Raw genomic sequence first — 23,964 nt, 5'->3', positions numbered from 1 at the left:
TAGGACTGTGATATAATTTTTTATTTGGACAAACTTTAAAAAAACTAATATATAAAATTAAAGTTTCAAGTATTTTGGGAAATTTTTCTACCAATATGTCGGTGTTTTGTTTTAAGAAAATCGAATTGTGTGTCAATGAGATATATAAAAATCGAATTGTGTGTGTTAATAAGAAATATTTTATCTAATTTGTGTGTCAATAATAAATATATAATCTAATTTGTGTGTAAATAAAAAATTTAATATCTAATTTATTTATCTACGAAAAAACTGGACTACTAATTATTATGAGAGCTGCGTGAAAATTGCCTCTTCACTATTGACACACAAAGTGTCAAATTTGTCAATAGCTTAAAGGCTATTGCCTTACTTTCGGGTGGTAATAGCCACACCCATTTTTAGTTTTAGTTTTACTTCTGCGTGATAAAAATGTCGACAACGGACGTAACGCCGCCGGAAAACTGCTTTCGAGTTAAAATCCAAGAATGGCAATTTATAGCCATGGTCACCATAGAGAACGTCCATTACCTTGGTCCAAACGGTCAGCCGTTGACACAGGCCACCCCGAGCCCCGCTTTCACTTCGACTCCCAAAGGTAGTGGTTTATTTTGGGTCCTAATCATCAGCACCGACGCCAAGAACCACTTTGTTTCGCTGCGCCTGGACAGCCTACCAGGAGACAACAAACATGTTTTGGCGACGTACACCTTGGACGTCATCAACAAGGAAGGTCAAAGCGTTCACAACATCACGAAGAAAGATCCTGTTACCTTTCAATTGCAACAACCATACAATATAACGTCTTACAATTTGAGAGATTTCAACGCCGACCAAAAGAGAGAATGGCTACCGGAAGGAAATTTCACCATCGTTTGCAAGATAACAGCTTACGTCCCGAATAAAACAAGCCTGATTGAGGATTGTAATCGAGGAATGAAGAATGAATTCGCGTCGGACATCCTCAAAACTTTGTACAGCGAGGAACTGTGCCACGACGTCGTTCTAACAACCGGAGACGCGAAGTTCAAGTGTCACAAGAATATCCTGTCAGCCAAGTCGCAATTCTTCAAGGCCTTGTTCACCCATGACCAGAACCAAGAAGTGGATTTGAGTGAAACCATGAACGAAGTTGAATTACGGGACTTGTTGAATTTTGTCTACCTGGGAACAGTTGACCACTTGGACGAGACTTGCGTCAAACTGTACGAAGTGTCGGATATGTACGGTGGTTTCAAGGTGTTGCAGGATTTGTGTCAAGCCAAAATGTTGGAGAAAATATGCCCCGAGAACGCGGTGATGATGCTGAACTTTGCTGAAAAGTACAACATCACTGTTTTGAAAAAGTCGGCTGCCCATTGCATTGCCATAAATGTTTAAAAGGGTAGTTTGGGGAAAGGCCGAAAAGTCGTGCATATATCTCACCCGTGTCAGTGGTGCAGTTTGTAAAAAATGTCCGTTACAAGATTTAACAGACATTCTACAGCGTAATTTTCCCCATTACCAAATACCTCTTTTAATGACCTTTAACACTTATTATAATACTGCATTTTTTTGATATTTTAAACCTTAAACAATATTGTATTTGAAAATTTGTGCATTTTAACCATGTCAAAAAGAAAACAGAACTGACTCAGTGGTGGCTCCAGGAGTTTCTGGTCAAGTACGTGGGGCCCTCAGTTTTTATTTTTTGGGACCCAAGAATTTTGGGGACTGTTTTATTTCCTAACGATTTCAATTTGAAATTTCTACTTCGCCTGTAATGAGTTGAATTTATAGGAATTTAACTGGGGTTATCTTAAATTAGTTATCCCTTGGTAGAATTGATATTAAGTTATTAACCCCCAAACGTTTTAGCAAATTTTTACTTTTTGGGCCTCCTGCCACCGCCTCTGAACTGATTTCAAAAAGCACCCTAATGTAAACATTATCCAAACAATATTAAAGTTTAAAACGTTTAAAAATTTGTAAGCTTGTTTTAAATAAATAATTATTTTCTATTGGTAACAATATCTATTGTTATAATTTTCTAGTTTATCACCACAGCAAGAAGCTTCAAACGGCCAAGAATACATCTTCTGATTAAAGTGATTTACGTAATCTTGGCTGAAAATGTTCTGAAAAAACGCTCGTAACAGAGGTAAAAAGCACAGCTATTTTTCCGATTTGGGGGGATGAAATTGAAGGAAAAAGGGTGTTAAGAGGGGCCCGTTGACAAAACGTTTTGAAAGAGACGTGTTCGGCATTCCCGCAACACCCCGTCTGTACGCGTCCACTTTCATAGAGAATCACTCCCAGGAATTTGGCCCTCTCGACTCTCGAGCTCAGCGCACGTTCTCAAAACTACGAAAACTGAAACGATTCCGAGTTTCAGAGCGTCAAAGAACAAGTTGTAGTTAGCGAACTTACAACACAACCGCCCCCTTACCAAACGATTTCTACCGACGCTTTGTTAAGTTTTATAGAAGTCTATAGAAAACATAAGGTTTTATATCTTCAATAGAGTGCTCTACTGATATTTCTATAGGAAATCTAAGGTTTTATATTTACAGTAGAGCGTTCTACAGATATTTATATAATGAAATACATCTATATTTCTAGACTTTTTCAGTGGTTATAGAAAAATAACCCTAATTTCTACAGATTCTATAGAAAATTTTTAACAGTTTTTTACAGGTTACCAAATGACATTACTCAATAAATGTTCTTGCAATTTCTAGATTTTTTAAATTTTCTATAGAATATTTAAAAATTGGAAAAATGTAATCGCTACCCTATATGGAAAAATTTCCCAATAGAATTCCAATTATGCCTACATTTAGAATTTCTATAAAAAACCTCGAAATTTGAAGGTTTTTTCAGTGGTTATGCTTTCTAACGATTCTATAGAAATTTTGGTCTTTTTTTATAGCCATCCAAATACATTTCGATAAAAAGACCTTGGAATTTCTGGTATTTTCCAATAGCTATACGAAAGTTACCAATTGTCTATAGAATTTTTGATTATATATAAGATTCTGATTACATTTATATATAATTTTTTGGTTTTTTATATAGATATAAGAAAATGACAAAATATCAATAGAATCTAAAGAAATTTGGGTCCAATTACTATAGGCCTTTCTATATATTAACATTGGCCTTCTTGTTTTGATGTTGCTGCTGCGTCACGGGTGACGTAACGATGACGTTTTACTACGTAAAGACCTGGACATAAGAGTAAATTCGACGAGGCACCCTGTTTTTAAGCCTAAACTGAACTGAACTTCTACGTATTTCGTGACGAATGAGCTACATAAAAACGAGTTCAGAAAGCCTGAAAGGCTATCGAATTTGTATATATATAATATAGTTTTGATTACCTTCTATAATCACAACAATGAAATATTACATTAATATATGAAATCCCAAAATAGCAGAATACCAAAAGTAGACACTGATTTAAGAAGTCTGTTTTTGTTGACGTTTTTCGGGCTAGTCATAACCATAGAAATCTCATAGGTTACTAGAATGCTGCCGTGTAACTGGCAAATGGGCCAAACGCCGTGGCAGACGATAGCCAGATCTCAGCCAATCAGAGCTCAAAGAGTGGTTCTGCCAAGAATTTAATGTCACCAGTGAGAATGACGTCACCTATCTCCCGCTATAGTAGCAGATCCAAGGAATATTATTATCCTCCTTGGCGGAACCACTCTACGGCCTCTCATTGGCTGAAGGTTCAAGGCGAACTGGCGTCAAGCTCGGCCGTAGGCGGAAGCATTCTAGTTACCTATGAGATTTCTATGGTCATAACAATTGCTTGATAAAACCCATATTAGCGTATAGTATATATAAACCTTGGATAAAACCTAAGAAAATCGCGACATTTAAAACAGGGTTGCCACACCTCAATCAAAACAGGGAATTTAAAAATGAACCTAAAAGGTCAGGGAATTTTAAGAATTTGTAAAACGTTAGGGAAAAGTTAGGGAATTCAAGTTTCTCTTGACACTTTTTGGAGATAATTTTATTCTAGATCTATGACAAATTCTATGATTATCATTTATTTTCTTGAAAGTTTGGCTAATTTTTAAACATTGCCATAAACTTTTTACTGAAATATAAGTCCTTTTAAATTTATTAACTTCCGATAAAAGTAAAATACAAAATAAAAATTTGGGCCTTAAAAAGTCAGGGAAAATCGCTTAAAATGGTCAGGGAATAAACAGGGAATTTGAATATGAAAATTCCGTGGCAACCCTGTAAAAGACAGACAAACAACGAGACTGGATAAGACGGGCGATCGGGGGCAAGTTGCAGCTGCCGATGCTTCCAGCGTCGGGCGCAAAATCGCATACTGAAAAAGTAAGTTTTCCGAGCTATTAAAGAAGTATGCTAGAGAAGGAACAGGCCAGTCATGCGAGCCCGGAGAAACGAGCGGAAAATAGAAAGTACAGGGTTTCGCCCGTCGTCGTAACCCACCTGACAGCCACCACGAGCGCCACGAATCGAGTCAAGTCGATACTTCGCCATAAGTACCGTCAATATCAAGTTGACCCCGTAACCGGAGGATCGAGGCCCGTCTTCAATCAACCAATCGGAAGACATTTCGCCTTCCAACGACCAATCAAACTACGGGAAACTCTAGGCACAAAAAAAAACCCGGTCATTTAGAAAATTGTCCGAGGGAGGAAAGAGTCAAAGTTAACGATCCAAATTTAAGCATCGAGATGACAGAATTTTTTAAAACATTGCTTCTTTTAAAGAGAAGGAAGCTGAAGTCAGGAAAAAGATTTTTTCTAGCCCTTCCTTTCTTGGAGGGCGCCGGTGAAACTGATACTGACTAGCAATGCGAGGGATTTTCTTAATGGCAGTTGTTGATCTGTGACCGCTTTGCTAAAAGATAGCCTCAAACTTCCACGGAGGTTTTTTCTTCAAGGGAAAGGTAATTCCGCTGATAGATTTATATTGAAATAACGATTACTGCACTGTTTTTATTTAGCGGAAACTGAAAAATGCCCCAAGCGCGTGACCTTACGCGTACCGAAGTTCGTGGATTTGGGCAAGAAGCAATTAAAAGGGATTCCAAATTAATTAAATATTTGAGGTTTGGTTTGGTCTTTCAATAGCAGCCCAGATTTTTATAGATTCTATAGAAATGTAAGTATTTTTTCTACAGAATAGAAATGTAATTAGTTTTTCTACAAAATAGAAATGTAATTAGTTTTTCTACAGAATAGAAATGTAATTAGTTTTTCTACAGAATAGAAATGTAATTAGTTTTTCTACAGAATAGAAATGTAATTAGTTTTTCTACAGAATAGAAATGTAATTAGTTTTCCTATAGAAATGTAATTAGTTTTTCTACAGAATAGAAATGTAATTAGTTTTCCCATAGAAATGTAATTAGTTTTCCCATAGAAATGTAATTAGTTTTTCTACAGAATAGAAATGTAATTAGTTTTCCCATAGAAATGTAATTATTTTTCCCATAGAAATGTAATTAGTTTTCCTATAGAAATGTAATTAGTTTTCCTATAGAAATGTAATTAGATTTCCTATAGAAATGTAATTAGTAATCGTGATTGAAAAGATTAAATCGTGATCGAAAAGATTAAATCGTGATTGAAAGGATTAGATCGTGATTGAAATGATTAGATCGTGATTGACAGGATTAGATCGTGATTGACTGGATTAGATCGTGATTGACAGGATTAGATCGTGATTGACAGGATTAGATCGTGATTGACAGGATTAGATCGTGATTGACTGGATTAGATCGTGATTGACAGGATTAGATCGTGATTGACAGGATTAGATCGTGATTGACTGGATTAGATCGTGATTGACAGGATTAGATCGTGATTGACAGGATTAGATCGTGATTGACTGGATTAGATCGTGATTGACAGGATTAGATCGTGATTGACAGGATTAGATCGTGATTGACAGGATTAGATCGTGATTGAAAAGATTAGATCGTGATTGAAAAGATTAGATCGTGATTGAAATGATTAGATCGTGATTGACAGGATTAGATCGTGATTGACTGGATTAGATCGTGATTGAAATGATTAGATCGTGATTGACAGGATTAGATCGTGATTGACTGGATTAGATCGTGATTGACAGGATTAGATCGTGATTGACTGGATTAGATCGTGATTGACAGGATTAGATCGTGATTGACAGGATTAGATCGTGATTGACAGGATTAGATCGTGATTGACAGGATTAGATCGTGATTGACAGGATTAGATCGTGATTGACAGGATTAGATCGTGATTGAAAAGATTAGATCGTGATTGAAAAGATTAGATCGTGATTGAAAAGATTAAATCGTGATTGAAAGATTAAATCGTGATTGAAAAGATTAAATCGTGATTGAAAAGATTAAATCGTGATTGAAAGGATTAAATCTCGAGTAAAATGATAAGAATGATTAAATCTCGATTAAAATGTTTAAGTTATTAAAATGACTAAATCGTGATTAATGTGATAAAATCGTGATTAAATGATTGTATATTTACTCGATATAGTATTTTACGATGTAATTTATTAAGTTCATGGCTAATATTTTTTCGGTACATAATTTTTCATTAGCTTGTGATAAAAATTGCATATATACTCGATATTCACCTGATAAATTATTATTAAACCCTTAGAAAAACACTATTTGTTTTAGTATTTTACGAGGTGTTTTATTAAGTTCATTGATATTAAAAATTAGACAACGAATTAATTTAATTAATTAAATCGTGATTATATTGATTATATCGTGATTATATTGATTATATCGTGATTAAATCGTGATTAAATTGATTAAATTGATTAAATCGTGATTAAATTGATTAAATCGTGATTAAATTGATTAAATCGTGATTAAATGGATTAAATCGTGATTATAGTGATTAAATCGTGATTATAGTGATTAAATCGTGATTAAATTGATAAAATCGTGATTGAAAAGATTAAATCGTGATTGAAAGGATTAAATCTCGAGTAAAATGATAAGAATGATTAAATCTCGATTAAAATGTTTAAGTTATTAAAATGACTAAATCGTGATTAATGTGATAAAATCGTGATTAAAATGATTGTATATTTACTCGATATAGTATTTTACGATGTAATTTATTAAGTTCATGGCTAATATTTTTTCGGTACATAATTTTTCATTAGCTTGTGATAAAAATTGCATATATACTCGATATTCACCTGATAAATTATTATTAAACCCTTAGAAAAACACTACTTGTTTTAGTATTTTACGAGGTGTTTTATTAAGTTCATTGATATTAAAAATTAGACAACGAATTAATTTAATTAATTAAATCGTGATTATATTGATTATATCGTGATTAAATTGATTAAATCGTGATTAAATTGATTAAATCGTGATTAAATTGATTAAATCGTGATTAAATTGATTAAATCGTGATTAAATTGATTAAATCGTGATTAAATTGATTAAATCGTGATTAAATTGATTAAATCGTGATTAAATTGATTAAATCGTGATTAAATTGATTAAATCGTGATTAAATTGATTAAATCGTGATTAAATTATTATTAAACCCTTAGAAAAACACTACTTGTTTTAGTATTTTACGAGGTGTTTTATTAAGTTCATTGATATTAAAAATTAGACAACGAATTAATTTAATTAATTAAATCGTGATTATATTGATTATATCGTGATTATATTGATTATATCGTGATTATATTGATTATATCGATTAAATCGTGATTAAATTGATTAAATCGTGATTAAATTGATTAAATCGTGATTAAATCGTGATTAAATTGATTAAATCGTGATTAAATTGATTAAATCGTGATTAAATTGATTAAATCGTGATTAAATTGATTAAATCGTGATTATAGTGATTAAATCGTGATTATAGTGATTAAATCGTGATTATATTGATTAAATCGTGATTATAGTGATTAAATCGTGATTAAATTGATAAAATCGTGATTGAAAAGATTAAATCGTGATTGAAAGGATTAAATCTCGAGTAAAATGATAAGAATGATTAAATCTCGATTAAAATGTTTAAGTTATTAAAATGACTAAATCGTGATTAATGTGATAAAATCGTGATTAAAATGATTGTATATTTACTCGATATAGTATTTTACGATGTAATTTATTAAGTTCATGGCTAATATTTTTTCGGTACATAATTTTTCATTAGCTTGTGATAAAAATTGCATATATACTCGATATTCACCTGATAAATTATTATTAAACCCTTAGAAAAACACTACTTGTTTTAGTATTTTACGAGGTGTTTTATTAAGTTCATTGATATTAAAAATTAGACAACGAATTAATTAAATTAATTAAATCGTGATTATATTGATTATATCGTGATTAGATTGATTAAATCGTGATTAAATTGATTAAATCGTGATTAAATTGATTAAATCGTGATTAAATCGATTAAATCGTGATTAAATCGATTAAATCGTGATTAAATTGATTAAATCGTGAATAATTGATTAAATCGTGAATAATTGATTAAATCGTGATTAAATTGATTAAATCGTGAATAATTGATTAAATCGTGAATAATTGATTAAATCGTGAATAATTGATCAAATCGTGATTCAAATGATTAAATCGTGATTAAATTTTTAATAATTTAATCATGATTATCAGGCCACTATAAAGCTTAGTGATCTGCCCCTCGGAAAATTCAAACATGATGTCTTTGGATCCCTCAAAATAGTCAATATCCTTAAGTATAACTAGATTCTTGATCATAATAACTTTAAAGTTAAGGTTGTTATGCCACATCAGGTCAGATTAAAAGGTTATTAATATTTCAAATTTAACATCTAGCAATCACTCAATTTGGACCCATTATTACGTATTTGGTTAAAGTATAGATTTTTCGTAGAAACGGAATAATGCATTTTTGATATAAAATCTTTTAGACCGGAAACGAATTCGTTGAATTTTCCGATAGGAAAGCTCCCAACAAAACTGTCTAAAATCTAAAAATAGTCCCTCTCTAACCCAAAAGAAAATACTTGCACAACAAAACCCAAAAGCGTAATATTTAGGTCTAAACGTTACAGAGTCCCATTCGCACTGTCCGACAAAAACCGCGACAACTTCATCGGTCAAACAAACTATATACACAAAACAGGTTTACAAAAGGCAAAATATCGTCCGGCGCTTATAGTCTTAATTTTAATTTAATAATGTATTTCTTAATTTTAAATTTAATTTTAATTAGTTTCATTCTTAATTTTAAATTTAATTTTAATTAGTTTCATTCTTAATTTTAAATTTAATTAGTTTCATTCTTAATTTTAAATTTAATTAGTTTCATTCTTAATTTTAAATTTAATTAGTTTCATTCTTAATTTTAAATTTAATTAGTTTCATTCTTAATTTTAATTAGTTTCATTCTTAATTTTAATTAGTTTCATTCTTAATTTTAAAAAAATTTCATTCTTAATTTTAATTAATTTCATTCTTAATTTTAATTAATTTCATTCTTAATTTTAATTAATTTCATTCTTAATTTTAATTAATTTCATTCTTAATTTTAATTAGTTTCATTCTTAATTTTAATTAATTTCATTCTTAATTTTAATTAATTTCATTCTTAATTTTAATTAATTTCAATCTTAATTTTAATTAATTTCATTCTTAATTTTAATTAATTTCATTCTTAATTTTAATTAATTTCATTCTTAATTTTAATTAATTTCAATCTTAATTTTAATTAATTTCATTCTTAATTTTAATTAATTTCAATCTTAATTTTAATTAATTTCATTCTTAATTTTAATTAATTTCATTCTTAATTTTAATTTCATTCTTAATTTTAATTAATTTCATTCTTAATTTTAATTAATTAATTTCATTCTTAATTTTAATTAATTGCAATCTTAATTTTAATTAATTAATTTCATTCTTAATTTTAATTTATTAATTTTATTTCTTAATTTTAATTTCCTAATTTACGTATAATTTTACTCAAATTTAATTTAATATTAATTTAATTCTGGATAGTAATTTAATTCTTGACATTAATTTAATTCTTGACATTAATTTAATTCTTGACATTAATTTAATTCTTGACTTTAATTTAATTCTTGACATTAATTTAATTCTTGATAATAATTTAATTCTTGATAATAATTTAATTCTTGATAATAATTTAATTCTTGACATTAATTTAATTCTTGACATTTAATTCTTGATAATAATTTTATTAATTTAATTCTTGACTTTAATTTAATTCTTGACATTAATTTAATTCTTGATAATAATTTAATTCTTGATAATAATTTAATTCTTGCCATTAATTTAATTCTTGACATTTAATTCTTGATAATAATTTTATTCTTGACATTTATTTAATTCTGAATAAATCAAAACCAAATTTATGAATATGGTCTATTTAACCATATTATTATTCCAGCGCCATCTACGATACGTTGTACTAAAAAAAACAAGTCTTAAGAAAAAAGTGTCCTTCAAAATGAAACTCGGGTGCTGAAAAGCCGTAAAACAAAACTTGTAAAAAAAAACCATAACTGGGCAAACCTCAAACCAATCGCAAAACTAGAAAACGTTAAATTTGAAGTTTTTATAAAAAATAAAACTGTCGACAAGATTTCAAGGTATAAATAAAACAAAACCAAGAAATTATACGACTACATGGAATTTCTTTTCAGTTTCTCCAACATCAAACTATCTTCCGATTCTCTAGCTCCGTCTTTTTGCGGAGAAAGTGAAGAAATCTACAGAGGTTGCTCTCGCTGTTTGCGGCGCCCAATCGATATTTATTCTCTGCTGGAACGATTTGGCCTTCTTTTCGACACAACCACCCGAAGAAAGGAAACAAGAATATATATATATATATATATATCTTTTCTGGACGGATGTCGAAGCGGCTAACAAAAAAGGAGCCAATTGTGCCCACCAAGAATATTCACCAAATATCATCCACACAGACCGAACGCGGCAAGGCTAACGATGCAAATAAAGTTAGGTATTTGGTTATTTGAAAATTATAAAATTTTACATAATTTTAAATTTTTAAGACTTTTTTTTAAAAATGAGTCTGATTTTTCAATTCAGTTTACCAAATTTAAAATCTTATTTTATTAAGAATTTGCGATGTTACAACCAGTTTTTAGAAATATTTTCGGATTTCAAGATGTTCAAGTTGATTTCTTAATTTGTAAAATCTGCTTTTTAAGAACTGTATCGAAACAACAAATTTTGAATTCGATACCTTAGTAACAGGGTCGATTCAAATGCAGTTAATGACACTTACCATGTCATTTTACACCTGAATAAATGGCATTAAAAGTCACTAGACAATTTTGGCTTAAGCTGATTATTGTTATTATTATTATTGGACCTAAGCTGATTATTGTTATTATTATTATTATTTTTGCAATTAATAAAACCATGGTTCCGAAAAGGTATTTAACAGGTGGTAAATAATGTGGTAAATAATAATAATAATAATAATAATAAATGTGGGATAAATTTACGAGACCAAATCTACGAGACCGGAATGGGAATTTTTTAAATAATGGTAAATAACGTCATGGTACAAAATGGGAAAAGTGGTAAATAATGGTAAATAATTTACATGAATTATTTATAGCATTTCAAACTTAAACCTACCATTAAGGTGATCAAACCTTTAAGATTAAGAACCAACTTGTAGAGTCACGAAAATAAAGTTTAATTTTTTCTGAAGTTTTCATATATAAACCAATATTTACCATAATTTACCATATTTCCCACTAGTTACAATTATTTACCAGTGGTATTCGAAATCATCGTGAACCTGTGTAGGTACACTTATAGATGAATACTGTTATCGTAAGATAAATATTATATTCTTTTGATCATAACAAAACCAAACATTTGAGAGATACGCGGTTCGAATAATATTTCGTACAACGCTGGTCCCTCTTTGAGAGTGGTCCATTCTCGCTGTAAATACTCTATTCTTGGTAGCCACTAAGCGCTCAGTGGCGCATAAGCGAAACGTCTTGGCCGCGATAAAATTTGGAGAAAAGGGGATAAGATTTTTACGGGTGTTCGGATTTCCACGAAATTTATTCGATAAGAGCAGTTCGATTACGGCGAGGCTTAACATCGTAATATAGTCGTAACATGTTCTTATAACCGACGCGTTAGCGGCCTTTGAACTCCATCTTTATAACCTCTCTTTAATTATTGATTCTACAGAGACCTGATTAAGTCGAAGACGATGGCTAGACTAGATTGAAGGTCTGGTCTACGGGGGTTGCCTCCGATAAGGACATTGATGAGGTGTTCGATGCGGAGAAACTACTAAAATTTACGACCGCTTTTATTATCGAAGGCGGGAGTCAAACCTGCTTTTACACGTATTTTCCCACCATAAGTATTACGTAAAGAAGAGATTTATGTTTTCAATGGACCTATTTAGTACTTTTACTACTATTTCTGGTATGATATCAGATTTTAAGGGCTATGCAAAATTACGATATTGTATTTATTTGTACTTCGGGATAATAAACTAAATGCAGCCTTAATAATACGTAATATATAATATATAATACTTGAAAATAATCCGTAATGTATAATATCTAATTCTTAAAATATAATGCGTAATATATATTATTTAATACTCAAAATATAATCCGTTATATGTAATATCTAATACTCAAAATATAATCCGTAATATGTAATATCTAATACTTAAAATATAATACGTAATATATAATATTTGATACTTAAAATATAATACGTAATTTATAATATTTGATACTTAAAATATAATTCGTAATATACACTATTTGATATAAAAATATAATACGTAATAATTAATATTTGATATAAAAATATAATACGTAATATATGATATTTGATATAAAAATATAATACGTAATATTTGATATTTGATATAAAAATATAATACGTAATCTATGATATTTGATATAAAAATATAATACGTAATCTATGATATTTGATATAAAAATATAATACGTGATATATAATATTCGATATAAAAATATAATACGTGATATATAATATTTGATATAAAAATATAATACGTAATATATGATATTTGATATAAAAATATAATACGTAATCTATGATATTTGATATAAAAATATAATACGTGATATATAATATTCGATATAAAAATATAATCCGTGATATATAATATTCGATATAAAAATATAATACGTGATATATAATATTCGATATAAAAATATAATACGTGATATATAATATTCGATATAAAAATATAATCCGTGATATATAATATTCGATATAAAAATATAATCCGTGATATATAATATTCGATATAAAAATATAATACGTGATATATAATATTCGATATAAAAATATAATACGTGATATATAATATTCGATATAAAAATATAATACGTGATATATAATATTCGATATAAAAATATAATACGTGATATATAATATTCGATATAAAAATATGATACGTGATATATAATATTCGATATAAAAATATGATACTTGATATATAATATTCGATATATAAATATATTATGTAATTTCACTAAATTTATAAGAGAAAACACATTTTTTTCGTTGCAAGGAGTAAGCCTTAGATGATTTTCCTGGCTTCAATTTATATTTCAGTTTTGAAGGAATTCGACTTCATTTAAATTTCGCCGATAAAAAACATTTTTAAAAGTCGAATTTTTACACAAAATAAAAGTTAGCCTGCTTTTTTGATTATTCTCTTTAGTTCTAACAAAATACATTTTTTCCAATATGCTTAATACATAAATTTAAATTATTACTCCTTGCACGATGTCAAAAGGACAATCTATATACCTACTACATGTTGTGATAAAAAATTGAGCCCCTTAGTAAAAACTAATAAAATAGGAAATATCAGAAGTACATAATACATCTCCTAGACATAAGTATTCACTTCTATTTAACTCTAATTTCCTTCGTTTGATTGATTTTTCAAGATATGTTTTGGAAGTAAAAATAGTGTCTGGCAGAATGTAAATTCATTTTTTTTTAATTATTACAGAGCTTAAAATTATTAATTAGTATGCAGGAAATTCGCATCCATTAGAATCTTCGTCGAAGTTTTGAAGTTACAAGTTTCATATTAAAAGCTTAGGTGAAAGATATACAGGATGTTTCAAAAGGTTATGCAAACATTTTAAGGAGTTGTAGGGGGTGAGTTGAGTAGCATTTCCCCATTTTGCGCTCGTTGCAGCCTACTTCCAGGGGCTAGTAGGCCACACTTTTAAGCTATCTGGCGCTCTTTTAACTTATCGTAGGAAAATGAAAAAAAAAGGCATACTTCTCAACTCACCCCCTACAACTCCTTCAAATTTTTGCATAAACTGTTGACACACCCTATATACAAACAAACAAACATTTATCTTTATATATTGAAGTATCATAAAAAATCCACAGAGACTAGACAAATAGTTATAATCGTAAAAGTATAAATTTGAAAATTGAACGTCGAGCGATAACCTGCTTGGGATGGATAGTTTTATGTATAAAACCGCGAGATTATCAACGACATAACTGGAAGGCTGTTTAAACTCCCGTTTTTAGTAGCCAGCTAGAGAATTAATACGTTCTTAGACCATCGCGTAAACTGGCTGTAACTATAAATCTAGCCACTAAACATAAAATGGCGTTGTTCAACTCATTTCTGGTAGCTCTTTCGTGGCCAAGGCAGTTAAGATAAAATGAATAGAGTTATATATATATATATATATATATATGTATATATATATATATATGTATATATATATATATATTTCAAAGCATGAACGCCATTACAATATTATATAGAAGGTTAGAGAAAATTCCTCGGCTTCCCGACTACAAAGCCTTAAACGAACGAAACTTCGAAATAGCGAACATTTATCACGTTGGGGACTTTAAAGATGTTCAGAATTTTACGCACTTTTTCTTATAGATAGTTTCTCGATGCTGGCTTTTTGGGGATCGTAAAAACAAGATGAACTAATGTCGTTATAACGAGAGCTTCACGAAGAGTATAGTGATATATCTGGGTAATATTTTATACGGACAACTGCTTATGTTTAAAATATGCACGCGTGCCCAAGAATGTGGTTATTTTTACTTGGTTTACTTGGGTTGCCACAAAATTTTTCCCTGACCATTTTAAGAGATTTTCGCTGACTTTTAAAGCCAAAATGTTATATGTAATATTTTACTTTTATCAGAAGCTAATAAATTTAAAAAGGTTATTGCAATGTTTAAAAATTTGTCAAACGTTCAAGGAAATAAACGATATTCCTAGAAATTGCCATAGATCTAGAGTAAAATTACCTTCAAAAAGTGTCAAGAGAAAATCGAATAGAGCGTTCTATAAAATCGGCGTGGTGTGCTTTCCCCCTTTTGAGTTCGGAGGAGGTGAAGGTTTGGCCGGTTTTTCGAGTTAGAGAAAAATCTGGCAAACCCGTAAGAAATTGAGAGCAGTCGATTTTTAGGAGTAGCGTAGTTGCTAGCCTAGGCTACACTCATTTCCGGCTTTCCGCGCCGTTTTTCTTATTTTAAATTATTTTTGTAATAAATGTATAATGGCAAATAAGCAAATTACTAGTCCCAAATTAATCCACGGGTTTAAAAAGAAACTTAGATCCTGAAAATATTCTTAACCCCAAACATACTTCAACGGCTAGGGTCCCTCCTACAACTCCTAAAAGGTACGTCTCTAAAATATTCATATAAAGACCGGACATAAGCCGAATTATCTTAAACCAAAGAATAACAAATGTTGTTAGTCTATCTGAACTAGCTCTATAGTCTGTACGAAAAGTTTGGCCGGTTTTGGGCCGATTTTATAGAACGCTCTTTTCCCTGACTTTTTACTAATTCTTAAAATTCCCTGACCTTTCCCTGACTTTTTAGGCCCATTTTTAAATTCCCTGATTTCCCAGACGTGTGGCAACCCTGATGACTATTTTGAGAAAACTTCTAACGTTTCTCCCAGTCCGCCTCACGCTCTAACATTAAATTCCTTCCCCATAAACCAAATCAAACCAGCCCTGTATAATATTGGTTGTCTAAAACTAGTTACGTTAATAAACGACGATTTTTCGATTTAGAATGTAATTCCCTTAAGTATTTAATTTAAGAAATAATACCGATTTTAGATTCCAGACTGAACCCAGCCACCTGAATTTATGGCATTAGAAGTCGCTCGATGACTTGGGCCCGAAGGTGGTGACTGGCGGGCCGGAGGTGGTGACTGGCGGGCCGGAGGTGGTGACTGGGGGCCCGGAAGGGGGTGACTGGGGGCCCGGAAGGGGGTGACTGGGGGCCCGGAAGGGGGTGACTGGGGGCCCGGAAGGGGGTGACTGGGGGCCCGGAAGGGGGTGACTGGGGGCCCGGAAGGGGGTGACTGGGGGCCCGGAAGGGGGTGACTTGGGGCCCGGAAGGGGGTGACTTGGGGCCCGGAAGGGGGTGACTTGGGGCCCGGAAGGGGGTGACTTGGGGGCCGAAGGGGGTGACATGGGGCCTAAGGTGGTGAAATGGGGCCTAAGGTGGTGACATGGGGCCTAAGGTGGTGACATGGGGCCTAAGGTGGTGACTTGGGTAATTATTATTACTTCCATAAATAAATTTTGTTGGGGTAAAAATGTAATCCATCTTTTTTTAAATTACAATACTATTTTTGTGAGTAATCAAGTGTACAAATCGTGCATACCCACATCATTAAATTTCAAGCTCATTAGCTAAAGGTACGACAAGAGGGGGGGGGAGCCGGTACAAATTACCGGGGGCGTGTTGTCTAGGGGCCTATACATCCTGGGGCCCCGGGTATCGATAAGAGAGTTATGATTCTCTTGAGTTTCGTCAACAAATCGCATCTTTGAATGTGATTGTCTTAATCCGGATTCAAGCTGTGATAAAAAGGAATATTACACTAACAAGGAGAGTACCCGAGGTGTTTATTGCCGATTTTGTTCAAAAACATTTTCGGTTGCCATGGCAAATCGAATGGGTAGTGCAACAGTCTCCTTTTGGGAAATTTCATATCTCATATAGGTCTACATTACGCCCGACTTTGAACAATAAACACCTCGGGTACTCTCCTTGTAAGTCTGAATTGAGCTTTGTATTATTATATTAGCTAAACATTCCGTGTTAATTTACATACAATAATAATTATTAAGACTAATAGTCACTAATTTGAGACGATACCGGGGCATCGTGGTCAAATTGACCCCCGCCACTAGTTTGGGGGAAGGAACAAAGTGACCGTTTCAATCGTATGAAAAGACGTCAGTTTTAGGGAACTAATGAGCTACCGGGTCCGAGTGATTGACGTTTAAAGGGAAATTGTCACCAAAACCAAAATGTACGAGGTGTTTTTTACAGAATGATAGAAAATATATTAATGATTATGTCCCTGGATTTTTTTAGTTATTGGGAAAGTATTTAAAAAATTACGCTACTTTTTCCGCAATCTACATCAACCGGCTCCAAAAATTTTAGAAATCGCGGTTGAGCCTACGTCCAGCGCCAAAAGAATGAAGCGGCTAAAATTTGAGAAAGGGTGGCGTGTAAGGCATTTTAAAAACACGATAAATTACAATCTACGAATATAACTCGGTTAAAAAGCCCAGGAGAATGTCGTAGCAGACGACAGTTCCGACCGAAAAACGATAAAGCCGGGGGAAATAATATTTAGTTCACTAGATGGCGCTGCAGGTAGGTTCCACCAAGCGGTTCTGAGATTCTCGAGTCGGGGGGATAAAACTCGAAATTTGGTTGCTAATAATAAATCAAATACTGGAAATATTAACATGAAATTTTTTCGTTTTCGGACGTCCTCTATCCATTTAAATGGTTTTTAACCAATTTTAGCGTGGTGACAATTCCCCTTTAAGAGGAGGAGCAAATTGGATTTGGAGCAACGCTAAAGATCGTTTAAATAGTCATAATTACAATTACAATTATAATTATAATTATATAAAAATTTTAATATTAATATATTATAATATAATAAATTCTTATTTAAAGTCAGCAACGACCACCAGGTATTTATTCCCCAATTACATTAGTCTCGTAGCCACCGAAAGATGGCGCATTTTGAGGGGGCGTTCTGCAAAAATCTGTGGAGACAGTGAAGCTCGATGGTTTTGATGAATTAAGTGTCGCTACGGCCGTTCGGTAATATCATGAGATAAACGTCGTGGAAAGCTCTCCCCCTGTTTTCCGCCTAAATTGATGGCCCGCCAAATGCCCCCTCAACCCCCCCCCCATTCCATCCCCCCGAGGGGGGGCGCTGATTATATACAGAAAAGAACGAAGAACTTTTTGCGGACTTTGAAGGCTACTGAAGATGGCTTTCTCAAGTAAAGGGAAAAAAAGGATTAATGCATTTGGAAGTCGCAAAGAAAGAGCCTGGAACTCCTAAAAAGACATTAAAAAATTAAGTATCGACATCGGAACAGTGCAACAAACGGTGTTCCTTGGAACCCAGGGGTTCCTCGTGTGGTACAGTGAAATGGTTTTGGGGAAAACATTTTAGTGGGTATTTAAACCAAAAAAATAGGTTGTTAAACAATTAAAATACAGAACCAATCTGATCAAACTGAAATATTAAATATTTATTACAATAAATTAAGATTTTATTATAATCGATAGAAGCAAAGTATACATCAATTAAACATGAAAATCAATAAATTTTGAAAAAAAAATCAATAAATTTTTAAAATATCAATAAATTTTTAAAATATCAATAAATTTTTAAAATATCAATAAATTTGAAAAAATAAAATCCAATTAAATAAAAACAGAATCGGTTGATCTGATTTTTATCAAAACGATATAACGTGTTAATAACACTATCTTGGGTATAAATGTTCTTAACTTGTGATGAGAGCTTCTACAATTTTAGTTTAGTCTAATTTGTATTCCGAACGTCGCGAGTCCCTTAGTACCCATATTTTATGATTCGCATAATGAATGAAATTTACAGATTTTGAATTTGATAGAACAGGCTCATGCATATCATAAGGAAGCGCTACAATATTGCTATTAAATCAAGTGATTCAAAAGGAATCTAGTCAAATGAATAACAGATATTCAGGTATATTTGCAACGGAGTACGCGGCGTCACTATTTTCGAGTACTAGTCTCTCGAATTTAGCTCGTTCATCGTCTTACGAGTTACGACCGAGGCTTATCGCCAAATTGTAATCTTAAATTATAATAAATATATTTTCGATTGAACAAAAAGAAACTCAAACATGGAAATATACACACTACAATGTGTTTATCAACGAGAGGGGGTGATACTTTACGGGGTGTTTTCGGTGTAATACGGAAAAGCATCCAAGCAGTTGCAGTAGCAGCGCCAGGATTTTTGGGGAGGTAGACCAACCATATGGAGGACCCCCAAAATTTTGGAGGCCCCCCACCACAATTTTTTTCAAATCCGTCCACGTGGATTATTTAATTTTTTTGAAGCAAGTTGTGCAATTGTGGGTAAAATGGGTACGCGACGAAAAAATTAGAACTAAAAAATAAACTACTGGCCAAAAAAGTTACTCGTACCTTTGGAAGGAATAAAAACAGCAGTGTCGTTAAGCGAATCACTCGCACTAAATATTAATATTAAAAAATTAATAAATAAATAAATTATTTATCAAACAAATTACAACATTTTCTGATATTAAATAATTTGGAGACCAATATATTAAATTTTGTAGGCCCCTACCAAAATTTCAAGTAGGCCCAGGCCTACCCCGGCCTGTTGCTGGCGCCGCTACTGCACCCAAGGGGTTTTCTTTATTTCCAAGAAAATAACAGGATTAAATTAAATATTCATTTACTGTTTCACTCAGATAATTTTAAAATATCAGGTTAACAAGGCGCATACTCCTTCGCGACATCAAAAACTCGTTCTGTACACTGTTGTTTTATACAGGGTGGACGCCTCAGCCGTGGTCCAGTCTCGCTACTTCTCCTAGTACACCAGAGTGCTGCGGGTTGAGCACTTCTACAGGCGCTGGTATTCCACAAATAGACCAATGGGATAATTATAAGCGCATCTTTATCCAATCGCCCGAAAAAGCATTTGGAAGATGCGCTTCTAATTCTCCCATTGGTCTAATTTTAGACTAGGAAAACTACCGAGGCTGGACCACGGCTGAGGCTTCCAATTCTCCCTTTGGTCTATTTTTGGCCTACCAGCGCCTGCAGAAGTGTTCCACCCGCAGTACTCTGGTGTACTAGGAGAAGTAGCGATGCTGGACCACGGCTGAGGCTTCCACCCTGTATTTAGCGCTAAATATAGAACAACAACGTTCTACATCCGTTATACGTGTCAAGTCACAACAAATGGCGAAACATTTTAGGTCACTCATAACTTTGGAGGGCAACCATGCATTTCGCTAAAACGATAACAGCCGAGTACGTAAAAATAAAAAATCTTTCTTAAGAGTTTCTCTTGGGTCGTCTACCTCTTAGAACCACTCTTAGCAGTGTCGAAAAAAATTGTCTCTCCGATTTAGGCCTTAATTACTTTCCCAGGAGCATCCACACTTTCTCCCTTTTGATTTTGGACTCAGCCAGGGGAACAAGACATCGGACCAGTTTCTCAGTATCCTTTTTAATTAAAACCTAATTTTTGTCTCCGCTCTTTAGACGCCGGCATATGTTCCATTTCTCACACCGAGCAACCAGAAATAAAAATAATGGCCGCTCTGAGAGTAGAGGAATACACTGTGATGGGCTAGATTCGCTCATTTTAGAGCATTTTGAGGCAGAAGGAGTGGGATATTTTGGAATAATTTTGAGGAGAAAATGGGGAGCAATTAATGAGAATCCAAATGTTAATTGTTTAAATGAGCAAAATATAGAACGCTATGAGAGTAGATTAATTTCCAGTGATGGGCGAGATCCACTCATTTTAGAGTGGCTCTGAGCGTTTTTAGGCAAAATGAGGGGACATTTTCAAATAAATCAGAGAGAAGAGCTAAGCAATATGATACATAATCCAAATTGTTTAAATGAGCAATCGCTCTGAGAGTAGAGGAATACCCTGTGATGGGCGAGATCCACTCATTTTAGACCGTTTCGAGGCAGAATGAGCGGGATATTTTCTAATAATTTAGAGGAGAAGATGGGGAGCAATTAATGAGAATCCAAATGTTAGATTGTTTAAATGAGCAAAATATAGAACGCTCTGAGAGTAGATTAATTTCCAGTGTTGGGCGAGATTCACTCATTTTAGAGCGCTTCGAGGCAAAATTAGCCGGATATGTGCTAATAATTTAGAAGAGAAGATGGGGAGCAATTAATGAGAATCTAAATGTTAGATTGGTTAAATGAGCAAAATATAGAACGCTCTGAGAGTAGATTAATTTCCTGTGTTGGGCGAGATCGACTCATTTTAGAGGGTTTCGAGGTAGAATGAGCCGGGTATTTTCAAATAAATCAGAGATAAGAGAGGAGCAATTAATAACCAATATGATATAAAATCCAACAGGGGCTAATTTAAGGATTTTTTAAAACCGCTCAAAAAATAATGGTGAGCGAACCGTTATACAGAGTAAAAACAAAACCCCAATAACATAATTTCAATGAGCTATAAAAGCAATTGGAACCTGGTCACATTCGCGGACCCACCGAATTCAGAATTTGTAGCGGATGAATATTTTTAGAAAAATGAGATAAAAAAGGGCTGTGAATAAGTAACATAGTTCAGCAAAATGTACCGGAAAGAGCCGTCGACATCGACATCTCCCGTGAGATAATCAGCTATTTTAAATTTTTCATACTTTTTTTTAGATAAATTCACGATAAATGGCACTGGCCAAATCTGATTTTGGAGCTACAAATCTGAGTTTTAGATCTGCCAAAAAATGGCAGAATTGCCAACTATTTTAGGACCTGAAATCCAAATTGTTTAAATGAACAGAAGGTAACCCGCTATGAAAGAGGATGACCTAGTGATGGATGCGATCTACTCATTTTAGAGCGGCTCCGAGCGTTTCGAGGAATAATGAGCCGGACATTTTCAAATAAATCAGAGAGAAGAGCGGATTAATTAAAGAGTAATATGATCCAGAATCCAAATGTTATAAATGAGCAGAAGAAAGGCCGCTTATTTTAGAGTGGCTTGGAGCGTTTCTAGGCAGAATGATAGATAATTTGTTAAATAACTGGGATCAGCAATTTTGTTTAGAAATAAATAGTAGATTGTTTAAATGAGCAAAAGAGATGATTGTCTCTTTCGATCTGAAGGTGAGCAGATCTTTGAGATGAGCTCTTCACTTAGGAATGGATTAAGCAAGAGATACGAGTGGAGCTGTCTTTTCACTCTTCAACTCTTAACAAACTAAGACGAACGAATGATAATTTTGCATAGAATTTTGTGCTATTTTACGCTATTTTCAGTTTTAAAATTTACTTTCTTGTAGTTTAAATTTTATATTTTAATTTTAGGATATCTAGCTTCACTTGAGATAATTGGGTAAAGCAGGGTGCACGACGGTTAGATTTTCGGTTTGGACGAATCTATAGAAATCAATTTGATTCTTATTTCATTTTAATGTTACTCGCATCTTCAATATCAAAATATCTTCTGTGAAAAGACTGAATTCGGACCATAATGAGTCCTGACCACTAGTTATTCTCAATTTTAATTCTGTGGGGGCTATGCCTCCCGTATGTTTATGCCCCCACGAAAAAACCGCCACTGCTTGAGACGAGCTCGTGAGACAACAACGAGCAGCTAGCGAGTTGAGAATGAAGTTTGCAAAAATGCCCATCACTGGCTATTGGCGGCGTTCAACCCGAGACAAACGAGCCGGAAAAAACAGGCGCTTCTCTTTTTGGACGCCTTTTATAGCAGACGACGCTAACGGCTGGGCAAATGCTGAGCGCACGACAGCGCCGTCCAAGTTGGGTAATCGTGGTAAAGTTTGCTTCGCGAGAGAGATTTCCGAGTAAAGGGCAAGGAAAACTTGAGAAAAACAAAAAATCTCTACAAAGTTAATTAAGAGATGGTACGCTGCAGGATATCCACTAATGCAACAAGACGTCGCGACAACGAGCATTTCCCAACGGGTAATTGAAATTATTATTACTTTCATTTTGTAGAGTGTCGATTTGAAAAAATGTATTGAGGATTCGATACTTTGTTACGTCTTAAATGTATTACATTTAACGATACAATCGCTACATTTCGAATTATTTCACAAATTACGTCAAGTGTTAGGGAAGGTTTTTAACTTTTACCAGAAGTATATTATACAAGATGTCCACTGAAAAACGAAAAATAATATATAACTGAAAAACGTATTTTTGGAAGAATTTCAAATTTCTATGGAACATTCCCCGTGCAGTGAGACATTTACTAGTGTAATATTGAATGACCTTGAACCATATCTTCAAGGTCATTCAAAAACTATTTCGAGGACCGTTGGGTTTACGGATTTAGTTCCAGTTAGAAAGTTGTGGTTCACCATATAATTAGTTCAAATAACTTTGATTTGACCAAGTCTACATTTTTGTATTCTTACTTCATCATTGAGCTATTTCAAAATCAATATGAAACGTTTTAAAGTTTAAAAAAAATTTACGTTTCGGTCACTAAATATAGATGGCGCTCCTAGGCGTAAACCCTGTAAATTAACTTCCCCTTGAACAACAGCGTTTTGAGGCTCGAACACTTCTACAGGCGCTAATTCTACTAGACTAGTAGGCCAGTCTTTGCCATAGTCAATTGCAAATTTCAGCCTATATAAAAAGTCAAACTTTCTGCCAGAGATTCCGTTATCGTCCTTTTGGGGCTTTTAAGTACTGCGTGGGAACTCTGGCTACACTCGGAAATCTGCCGATAGCAGTAAAACTAATATAAATTCAGGGTGCCCTATATGTGAGCAGTCCATTGCAATTAATAGTGAAATGTTTCACAAATTATTGCATGATGGTCGCTATAC

At 33.0% G+C, this 23,964-nt stretch overlaps 2 protein-coding genes across 2 annotated transcripts in view; one reads left to right on the top strand and one right to left on the bottom strand.

Annotated features, from left to right (window-relative positions):
• LOC149944116 (tubulin polymerization-promoting protein homolog) overlaps nt 1-23,964 on the bottom strand; it is a 282,994-nt gene that overhangs the window by 128,056 nt on the left and 130,974 nt on the right. The window lies entirely within an intron of this gene.
• Nucleotides 430-1,377, top strand: LOC149944117 (TD and POZ domain-containing protein 5-like). Its single transcript, XM_090176287.1, has one exon. It carries the CDS (start codon nt 430-432, stop codon nt 1,375-1,377), a length of 948 nt encoding a protein of 315 aa, XP_090032413.1.

The sequence above is a fragment of the Leiobunum rupestre genome, chromosome 5 (genome assembly GCF_980474605.1).
Source record: "Leiobunum rupestre chromosome 5, qqLeiRupe1.1.hap1, whole genome shotgun sequence".
Classification (NCBI taxonomy): domain Eukaryota; kingdom Metazoa; phylum Arthropoda; class Arachnida; order Opiliones; family Sclerosomatidae; genus Leiobunum; species Leiobunum rupestre.
Note: the sequence above shows the minus strand (reverse complement) of the source record. Positions and strands in the feature narration are given on the sequence as shown.